This window comes from Thunnus albacares, chromosome 7 (assembly GCF_914725855.1).
Source record: "Thunnus albacares chromosome 7, fThuAlb1.1, whole genome shotgun sequence".
In the NCBI taxonomy this organism is placed as follows: Eukaryota; Metazoa; Chordata; class Actinopteri; order Scombriformes; family Scombridae; genus Thunnus; species Thunnus albacares.
This window is the reverse complement of record NC_058112.1, coordinates 3,231,149-3,242,507: the sequence shown is the minus strand read 5'-3', so window position 1 is coordinate 3,242,507 and position 11,359 is coordinate 3,231,149. Positions and strand designations below refer to the sequence as shown.

Sequence of the window (11,359 nt, the reverse complement as noted above, 5' to 3'; positions counted from 1 at the left end):
TTTGTGACACTAATATTAAAATGTCATTGCACACAGCAGAGGTTTCTAAGCCTTTACTTCCCTGCACCGGAACCATTTATCTGTCAGCTGTGTTTCTGTGGGGACGGATTTCACGCTGGACTGATTCACACGCCGTTTTCTACTGCTCAGTCAGTTAATTTCGTCTCTCTTCACCATGCCGACTGACACCAAGCGAGTACGCGGCCCGGAGGTGTCTCAAAGCCCGCATCTGTTTGCGTGCAAGCCGGCAGCCGTCCTGCCCTCGCACGGTCCCAGAGCGGACGGTCGGCCGCGGGATCAGGTGGACGTCCGGCCTGTTTTCGTCCGGTGCGGGCTTGTTAGCCAGGCCAAAGGGTCCGCGTACATGGAGGCTGGAAACACCAAGCTGATGAGCTGCGTCTACGGTCCCAGAGAAACTGAGCGGAAAGATGAGACCGATATGAAATGTGGAAGGTACCCTGCTTGCAGATTTATTCATTTATATGGTATTTACTGATGTAAAACTCGACTTGGATTCATAAGCAATACAAACGGAGTCTCACTGTGTCTGTGTAGCTGATAGATATGACGGGTTCAGTATTCAATGGAAGTTACATGAGCTTGCTTTAAAGGCAGAACTGTTTTCCAACATTGTCCAAAGAGTTTAAAAGACAGACTTAAACATTTAATATAAAACAAATTACATCAGTGCACCTAAGTAAAAACAAAAATGGATTGATGGAAGTAAAAACCTCGAATAAACCCTGACCCTACCAAAGTTCCTCTTATTTTTGTCAACTTAACATTTAATGGAAGGCCAAAAAGAACTTTTACAAGAGAAGAAGAACATTATACAAGAGGCACATTACAGGAACTGGTGTTAGCAATATGGAGTATGTACCATTGTTATCTGGGAACACACATATTTATTAGCATATCCAGTTATGATAAACATTCATTTCCTGTGATTAGGTCAAGAGGTGTTGTAACATTAGTATGCTGTGAGGGGTGCTGTAACTGAATGAAACATCTATCAACATCTTTTTTCTTTTAAAAAGTAACCATTACCTGTAACTATTTTTCTATGTAATTTAATATCATTTTGAATCATGTAAGTTTAAAACTAATTTGAGCTTGGTTGGCCATGAAGCATCGATGTTTGTCACTTGTTTGAAGTGGATGTTTGTGTGTCTGTAGTAGCGATTATAGGAACAGTTTAAGAAGTCTGTCTTTCTCTGTGTATCCAGGTTGACTACTGATATGCGTTTCGCTCCATTCTCCTGCCCAGAGAGGGGCTCCTGGATTCAGGGCAGTCTGGACAAGGACCTCTCCCTGATGCTGCATGAGAGTCTGCAGCCAGCTGTGTGCCTCCACAAATACCCCCGCTCTCAGATCGAGGTCAACGTGATGGTTCTTGAAAACAGTGGTTCGGTCCTGGCACATGCCGTCACATGCGCCTCTCTCGCTCTCGCAGATGCAGGGATTGAAATGTACGATCTGGTGCTGGGCTGTGCCATTCGGCAGGACGGCGCTTCTTATGTGGTCGACCCTACTTATGCGGAAGAAAACAGCTGCAGCTCTGTTAGCGGTGAGAACCAAGGCGGTCTGACGGTTGCATTCCTGCCCAGCCTGAACCAGATTTCTGGGCTGCAGTCAGATGGAGAAATGACTGAAGAGACTCTTACAGCTGGGGTTCGGACCTGCATCGAGGGATGCTATAAAATATACCCGGTCGTCCAACAAGCTCTGGCCAAGGCTGTACGCAGGGCTGCTCCCCCACCATCAGAGAGCTGAGAGACTCATTAACCAATAACTGCCAAGCTCATAGCTTTTCTAGTTTCTACTCTCCAGTCTTTACTTTGACAACATCATCTATTTTTCTATGTTTGGTATAATGATCTTTAAATGAAAATTGATAAGACTCATTTAACTGTTAACTGTGTTTTTCTTTTTCAACATTTAGTAATGTGCTTATACGGTATAGTCTGCATTTGGGACTTGAAGCTTCAAACTTCAAGGTTGCGTTCAGACGTAGCTGTCGTTGATTTGAATGCAGGTATTCCGGCAGCACAGGGGGCTCCAGCAGAAAAACACGGGTCACGCGGCCAAAAAGTTGAAGCAGACTCAACTTTTTATGCAACATGCTGCAATCCGGCAAGGACGCTGCATCGGCCAATCAAACGCATGCAAGTTCACGCTCTACTAGAATGGTGCGTTAATGAACTAGAATCTAAACTAGTTTAGATTTTGTTCCTGCTGTCATGTGTACCAAGTGTCTTGAAAAAGATTGGTCATGTGGGCTAATACCTGAATGTGTTGTTATGATGCAGCTCACTGATTTGCAAAATAACTCAATAAAGACCATTTATAAACATCCTAGAAGGATTTGGCCAACCAAAGATCTCTATCACAGAGGGGCTGTTGCTCTGTCATTAGCTTCGCTGTAGGTTATTGTTCCACATGAGTTTAAACAATGTGTCGTCTGGAACAAAATTACATGGCCTCTGAGACTGTTGTTGTGTCCTTAAACTCTGTTTAGCCTAAATTCATTTGCTGTGTCCTGTAGAAATAACCTTAATGCCACTAGAGGTCATCCTATCCAAGGTTTTAGTTAAACCTGCAACACACTTGGCTTAACAGAGTTTGAGAAAACCTGTACTTCTCCATCTTCTTAACATATTTGGTGTTATACAGGCTTCTCCAAGCACTATGAAACAAAAATACCTTAAAATCTAACTGAAATACCCTAAACTGGGGGCTTCAGGGTTCCCCAAGGATTGTTTTAAGTCTGGCTGGGGACCTTTGTTGCATCATTGTGTCATCCCCTCTCTCGCCCTTACTTTCCTGTCAGCTCTCTACTGTAATTAAAAAGAAAATCTGTTTGACCAAAAAAGGAAAAAAAGTTATTTTTTCAAATGTTTCAAATGCAAGTTATCCTCCATTAAAGTTGTCAGGTTTGGTAGAAGTTCCAATATTTGCTGGTCAATCAGACCTTATGCAACTGATAGCACATCTACTTTCATGTGTTTTGACATATCTTTCAAGACCCTATTTTAACCGTGCAAGTGCAACAATAAACACAAGGCTGGTTACCCTGTTGTCTAGACAGCAAGTGTGTCAGCTGCGTTCTTCACACACACGTCACACGCAACAGACAGGCCCGATCGCAATGCACCCCCTAAACCCTGAACCCTCATGGACTGAACTGACATCACCTGGTAAGTTCTTGAGTGCGACAGACTTCAAGGGCTCGAAATGGTTTAAATAAGTATGGGACAGCACTCTGTGACATATCACGTTCTCTTGATGACACCAAAATATATTACATATGACTGTGGGTTTGGGACTTTTTTTCAATACTTTACTGTCATATCAACATGATTAATTGGAATTTGTCTTAGTGAGCTCACTTAAACAAAAATAGAAAAACACAAAAATAGTAAAACCACTTACTCGTAAAGCTCATAATACATTAAACAAAGTATAAAACATATCCAACCCATAAAATCCTTGTTAATGTAATGTTTCTTTGTAAATGTAGGCATACCAGCCAGGCTGAACATCTCAAGCCAGTTTATTTACCAGTCTTTCTTTTTTTTGTTAATGCTTCTGGGCTTCTGTGGTGGAGACAGATGTCCCCAATAAACGGTCCTGCTAGTAACTGTGCAAAAGTAACATTCACATCAATAAGAGACGGTTCTCAGGGAAGTTGGGAAGAAGGATGATGGGTAAAGTAGTTTGGTCCTCTGTGTGTGATGATTGAAGGCCGCTAGGTGTTGAGACAGTATTATTTCTAGACCAGGTGCAATTGATACATTTTAGAGAAGTTTGAGACACCATTGTTTCTAGGATGAATAATACTTGGATTATTACCAAAGTGTCAAGGTCACTGATGAACTCAGCAATGCTGAAAGAATAGTTTTGAATATGGTTACAAACGAGGTCGAGTTTAGAAAATAAGCTCCACATTAGGAGGTTATGAGAGGTATATAATATAATGTTTTATGATTTTGCATTAGGTTCTTTGTCCCAGATCAAAGCCTCGGTTTGCTCTGTATTTCATTTGATGCACAGTAAACCTATTCACATTGAACTCTGTTAGTTTCCAGTGTATTCTTTTGAGTCTTTTTCATAACGAATGGTAAATTAATTCCTAAATTGTGGGTGACCTGAAGATCTCTGGCCCATCTGAAGATTTCCCACAACACTTCCCCTGGTAACCCTGTATTTAACGCTGATTTAAGGTCACAACCCTATGAACTATAGGTAATTCCCTAAGGCAAAGTCTGCAGAAATGCAGAGTTACAGAAAGTGTGCGAAAAAGGCTCGAAATGTCTGCCGATGAGCCCTCATGCACTTCCTAATGCTGTAATCCATTGCAAGCTGGAAATTGATAGTTCTGAGTCGGTATACTCGACGTCGAGTCTAAACACGTCCCCAGTTCTGGAGTCTTTCCAACCAATTAGCTTACAAGATCTGACTGCATTGATTAGGAAAATGACGTTATCCTCTAGCCCCATGGATGTTATGCCATCTTCTCTGTTTCTAAAAAAAAAAATCCAGCCTGCGCAATTTAGGGGTAATATTTGATCAGTCCTCGTCGTTTGACACCAATGTAAAGCAGCTTACCAGGTCTATTTCCACTTGAGAAATATTAGTAAACTGAGATCTATAGTCTCATCAGTTGAACTAGAAATGATTATACATGCTTTCATTTCTTCTCACATTGACTACTGCAACGCACTATTTACCTCACTTAGTATTTCTGCTGTCGATCGTCTGCAGACAATCCAAAATGCTGCTGCAAGACTACTGACCAGGTCAAATAGACGGTCTCACATTACACCCATATTGAAAACTCTTCATTGGCTTCTTGTTGCTTTTAGGATTCAGTTCAAAATTCTCACTCTCACTTACAAAGCTCTGCACGGTCAGACTCCTGCCTATATATCTACTACACCCATATACATCTGCTCGCTCTCTTAGGTCAAACATGCAAAATTTGCTCTCTGTTCCACGCACCTGTTTTAAGACTTGTGGTGATCGAGTTTTTGAGGTTGTGGCACCTAAGCTGTGGAATGCTCTGCCTGCACCCTTAAGGTCTGCTAATTCCATGTTTTATTGTGTATTTTTCTGTTCACTTTTTCAATGTTTCTTTTTTTTAACTATGTATTTTTTATTACAGACTATTTTTTTCTCTGTATTTCTTTGTGCCATCATGCTCATGCAAAGCACTTTGTAACGATTGTTTGTGAAAAGTGCTATATAAATAAAAAAAATTTTTTACAGGGCCATCAGGTGGGCACCCTCCCAGTAACTGGTGTTTTGGTGAGTTGGGCCCAAGACACAGAGAAGGTTCAACAGCGTGTTGCAGTGTCCCAAAGCTGCCCTCTTCTTTAGTCAAAGATATTTTAAGTAAACAGTTGGTTCATACACCGATAATAGTAAGTTATTGCTAACTTTATGTGTTAACTAATCTTTGATACTTAAGGAAAATAAGAGTCAGACTCCCTGGATTCCTAAGTTTGTAAGAGCTGTCCCTCGGCCTGCAGAACTGGCCTTTGTAACCCTCCAAGTGTGGATTGACCAGTGATGATCAACAGACTCAGAAAGACTTCCCAAGAAACCATTTTTTTAGTTGAAACTAAAAGCATGAACTGACCCTGGAGGCCACTTGAACCAGAGAAAAACAACTCCCACTTTAGATGGAAAAAAAACAAACTCAAACCACCAAAGCCATAAAACTAACCCACATTCCTGAGGACTTTATGAAGCCTCCCTGCAAATCTGAGGCCATCCTGAAATTCATGTGCATTAAATGTCTAATCATTATGCAACTTATATCATGTTATTTGTCATGTAAATACAAGAAGAATGACATAACTTTCATAGGGGTATGACTATCTACTAAAGAGAAACAGGACTTAGATTTTACTAACCTTTTATATTACATTTAATCATACTGCCCCCTATTGACAAAAGTTACATTCCCTTATGTGAAGAGTTAATGAATGTTTGATAACCATGTATTTGTATTTTAAAATTACCCAAGTGTTTAACTTCTGATCTATTAACCTCATAGACAATCATATTTTAATAGTTAAATTAGACAAGTAGTTGTGTTGAAGTTTCTGAAGTAATAGGAATTCGAAGTTTTCTTTTATTGTTAAACAGTAGTCACATTGAATGCTTTTATATTATGAAGTAAGGGTTATGTTGAGCTTATATTTAAATATGTTTCTTAAAGCAATCTAATCACATAAGTGTTAACTTTATTTCCTTTCACTATAGTGTAAAACTTTATTTCAGTAGATGGTTTGAGATGGGTAAATAGTTTGAGAAAGTTGAACCAATGAAGGTTGTATGCTTAGACAAGAAGAAGAAGAAAAAGAAGAAGAAGAAGAAGAAGAAGAAGAAGAAGAAGAAGAAGAAGAAGAAGAAGAAGAGTCACGCACTTCGAGCCACTCTTGCTGAATAATTTTCTTTATTATTAATGACAAGAACTTACGATTGTGAGACTGATTCATTGATTAAATTGAACAAGGGTTAGTGCTCCCTCCTGGCATGAATAAATCCTAACCAAAAAGGAGGTGGTGCCCCCAATAATGAGGTAATTCATGAATAAAGTATTAATACTCCTACAGTTTAACAATTATAAAACCATCCACCTTATAAAGTATCCACCTTACACTCAATCAGTACATAATAAAAATAAAAAAGAAACAGAAGAGAATAAACTGAGAAGAAAATAATGGGGAAAATCCCCCCTTGTCACTTTACCCCAAATATATCCTCTGTATATTTTCATTCATTTACATTCCTTCATATTTATGTGCTACTGTGAAGTGTTAAAAAGATGGAAAAATAGAGGTTGTCTTCTAATTTTGATCTGCAAGGTTGAACCACCCTACTTACCTGCACCCACACACTCAACACAAACCTCTGTAGCAGGTTATATTCATCTACAATATCACCAGTGCACATGCTAACTAACTTCAGCCGGCTAACACCTCATCAAACTAGCCAGTATTTTGCTATTACCAGCTTCATGCTGCTCAACCAGCCAAGCACCAGCCAGATAACCACCCTCAACTTCCTCATCCTAGCAAGCAACAAATAATACACACTTGTCTTTATTATTATAGTGCCCCTCTCCTTATTTTACTGTTGCTGTGGCAACACACAGATTCAGGCTAAAAGTATAATTAAATGACTGTGACATCACTAGTATGATGCATTAGGGGGCACTCTAGAATTCTTGTGTGTTATATTTGCCATTATGCACAGCAATTATTAGTTAAGCTAACAGTAAAACACTTAATTCAGCTTTGAGAAATGGGAAGCTTAATTTCACAATTCTCTACCAGGCACATAATTCTGTCTGGCAACTTGTCTGACTACCAAATCCAAAGGTTGATTGGAGAGGGGACCTTTGGGAAAGTTGCCTATTGCACTACAGTAGGCACAAAAGAAAATGTTGCAGTCAAGATCCTGAAGAAAACCCCAACTAATCTCCAGAATGGTACACGAGAGGTGCAAATACTGAGAAAGACCAACAATCTGGATCCAGACGAGTACAATTTAGTTCGTTTTATTGAATTTTTTGTTCATCAGGACAAAGTTTGTCTGGCATTTGAGAAGCTTGATCAGACCCTATGTGACTTGATAAAGGATAATGGAAAACTTAATGTAAAGGAAATCCGGCCAATAGTACAACAGATGCTTGTGGCACTAGATGCACTCAACAAGATTGGCATAATTCACACGGATATAAAGCCTGACAATATTATGCTCGTGGATCACAGGGAGCGTCCTTTTAAAGTCAAACTAATAGATTTTGGTGTGGCTATTCTGGCCTCTGAAAACCATCAAGGCAAGACAATGCAACCTTTGATATACAGATCTCCAGAGGTCATACTGGGGCTTCCAATCACTGCCGCCATAGATATGTGGTCTCTTGGGTGCGTCCTAGCCTATCTGTATATCGGCAGGGACCTGTATGGTAGGGCAGTGTGCGAATACGACATGTTAAGATTAACTGTACATTTGCAAGGTCAGCCGAGAAAGGAGCTGCTGAATGATGGGACCAAAACCCAGAATTTTTTCTTTGCTTCTGAAGCAAAATGGAGGCTGAAGACACCAGCAGAGTCTGATTTTGAAGGAGGACGTGATGTGGCAAAGGGTTTATGCATGCGATCTCTAGATGACCTGTATCACCCAAAGCCAAAACAAGGATGTGAGCATGAAGACACACAGACATTTCTGAGTCTGTTAAAACAGATGCTGCATCCAGATTGGGATAGAAGAATTACTCCCAGTGAAGCTTTGCAACATTCATTTATTACAGAGGGACACCTGCATGTAGAATCAACTTCTGGCCCAATTAGTGAAGTTGCCACAGCTTCCAGAGTTCTTACTATAAGTAGGCCTACACATGCAGATCCACCAGATGGGCATGAAGAAGGATCCTACAACTTGAGAAGAAACTAAAAAAAGAAAATCTGCAATTTTGCCAGAGATGACACGCATGAAAAACTGATTCCCTGTGACAAGATTAAAAATAGTTGGACTTTTCTCTGGTTTCCTGCTCTTTAGACATATGGACCTCACAGTTAATGAAACAGCTACCCAGTTTTAGTGAGGTTTGTGCATAATGAAAACTGTCCAAGTGCAAAAGTCAGTTTGCCTGGTTTTAGTTAGCAGATGTGTGCGCACACAGCTGTCTGAAATCACAAATCAACTTTCTATTGAAATTTCCGTCAAAAACGACAACTGGCCTGTTAATGACATTCAGGCAGCTCTATAGCGAGTTATAGTAGCCTATAATGTAGTTTTATCAATGTCTGAATCCTTACTAATAATCTTGTTCACGTGTCACTGAATGTATCCGGGATTTTGCAGACACATTAGGCCTACTGACGATCACACAGCAGCACAAACCATAAGTGCGCCTCCAAATGAAGGGACACTGTGCGCATTTATGCACACGGCACAGCATCAGTAACTTCAGATTTAACAGTAATTCATGTCTTCTCTAACCATCCAACAGGTCAGCTGTCACACACAGACTTCGAGTTTATACAGTGAAATAAAAATGTATTGTTTAAAATATAGCAGCTGTTTTCAGGATGAATCGTGAACTCCATTACAGCCATTGGGGGATTTTTATTTTAAGTTAAAAGTCCAAACACTGTTTCCTCTGAGTTTCATCTGTCTTGTCAAGTTACAGTTCAAGCGACACAAGATTTATGCTCTACCAAAAGTTTTTTTTCGGTTTTACAGAAGAATAGACTTTAAGGAAGAGAACTAACTGGTTGGCTTGACATATGTACGCCTAGTTTTAAAGTACATATTGATGGCAATTTTCACCTGTGCCCGATCACTGTGTGTCATGACCATAACGCCAATGAAATCTAATCCTCACTTTTCATAAATATGTTTTGGATACAAAAATTCCACTATTCTTCAATATGTGGTGCACAGAAAACTTTTTGAATGTTATTGCACTAACGTATATGATTTTTTTTTTTATCATACTCTACAAAAAGTGACATCAGATGAAATACATGATAGTTATTTTCATTCAAACTACTTAAGTTTCCTTTGAAATCAGGTCAAATTATCAGACAATATTAAATGAGGTGAAAATGAATTTAGCAGCTTGTGGTCTAATAGAAGATTAGTTGTGGCAGTACTATGCTGATATTTACACTGAAACCTATGTAAGGAGAAAAAGATCATGTCTGTGTGAGGTCTTTGCATATACATCTTTCAAACTGTGCTGATGGAAGCATGTTTAGGTAGAAGCACTTCCTGTTCTGGAGGTTCATTCCTCATTCACACGAAAATGGTGATGTGACGTGAATGCTCATTAGGAATTCACAATAGTCAGTGTTGGGTCATATGGGACATGTAAAAAACGTTTAGTTGGCAGAGCCTCGCCCCATTTGCGACATCAACACTGTGCATTACTACATGACTCAATTACATAGCATTTATTGTGCAAACCATAGAGGGAACAGGTTGCTATTTTAACTGTTATCCAGCAGCACAAATGGAACAACACACATCTTGTTTCCCAACACAAGAATCTACACAAGAGACGTTTCAGTGATTTTCAGTTCTGTCTCAAGCAGCTAGGTCAAGGTCAAGGTCAAGGTCAAGGTCAAGGAACCAATGACTTAGAGTTTGTATACAAAAATTACATCTGACTCAATAACTGTTCCAAAAACATTTAACCAATAGCCAAGAAAATATGTATTTTTCAAAATTTAAAAATCTTGGAAATGTATCTACTTTTGTTTTATATATCAACCCAAAAACTTGCTTTCATGGCTTAGGACAAGCAAATGTTTCCTCCCATTTTTATGAGTACTATATGGAGTGCTTCTTAAGCATCTAAACGATAAATAAAAGTTATAAATTATTTTAATTTCTTTTCAACCATAACCATTTTATATTCCCTATGGGCTGGCATCCTAACAAGTTGACCCACTACTATTTTTGTTGCCAATCAATTCCTAAAGCAGAGACCAAATGGTTACTGTGTGTGGTTGAAAAATACTCATCAAACACTGAGACGTTGTTGGACTGTTGGCTGAACATCCCCAAGATATTACCTGCTAATTGGTACATAAGCAGGCAGAGCTTATCTGGGTTGTGGTTCAAAGTCTGTGTGTCAGGTTGGCTACTGGCTGTTTGCCAGTGTTGCCGTCAGACTGTCTGACAAACTAAGAACAAACACTCCATATTCTGTGTGTGTGTGGGGAGGGGGGGGGTGCAATTTAATTCAACTCAGCAGGATTCTCATCATTCACCTTGTACCTGCTGGGCTGGAGTCCCACCTAGAGTAACAATTGTTTTAACACAGGGTCAATATAAGTTTGTCCAACCTGCTTTTGTCTGAATGTGTTAGAAATTGATCTTAGACAGGCCTCCACAACAGTGTATGACATCAAAAAATGTATGTTAGAAACAAAGGGGCACTTTCTCTTGTGTCATATAGTTTACATCTCTGTGCCTGTTTTGTGTGTGTCTGTGTTTGTGTTTGTGTCCGTGTCCGTGTCTGTGTCTGTGTCTGTGTCTGTGTCTGTGTCTGTGTCTGTGTCTGTGTCTGTGTTAGGGGATGATGCAGAAAGAGGGTGAAAGACCAATGAATTGCATTGCACTTTTAGTCCCTCCCCATCAGTGTGTCAGTCTGTTGACACTTTGGTGCGATCGGAAGGCTAAGACCTTGTTTTCCCGAAATATAACCATCCCGGCATTCCACAGTTAGACATCACACTCATACAAACATTGTTTTCCAGTAAGGCTAATTCACATATTTGCTCTGCAGAATGTTTGTCTCTCTGCTTGATGTCACTGTCCAATCAGTCATAGT

At 39.7% G+C, this 11,359-nt stretch overlaps 2 protein-coding genes across 2 annotated transcripts; both read left to right on the top strand.

The window, feature by feature from the left end:
• Positions 1–91: 91 nt before the first annotated feature.
• exosc6 (exosome component 6) lies at positions 92–1,904 on the top strand. The gene is made up of 2 exons (XM_044357750.1): positions 92–453; positions 1,227–1,904. The coding sequence occupies exons 1-2, from the start codon at positions 176–178 to the stop codon at positions 1,771–1,773; spliced, it is 825 nt and encodes a 274-aa protein (XP_044213685.1). The 5' UTR covers positions 92–175; the 3' UTR covers positions 1,774–1,904.
• A 5,385-nt stretch (positions 1,905–7,289) lies between these two features.
• LOC122986157 (homeodomain-interacting protein kinase 3-like) lies at positions 7,290–8,897 on the top strand. The gene has a single exon (XM_044357278.1). It carries the CDS (start codon positions 7,315–7,317, stop codon positions 8,467–8,469), a length of 1,155 nt encoding a protein of 384 aa, XP_044213213.1. The 5' UTR covers positions 7,290–7,314; the 3' UTR covers positions 8,470–8,897.
• Positions 8,898–11,359: the final 2,462 nt, after the last annotated feature.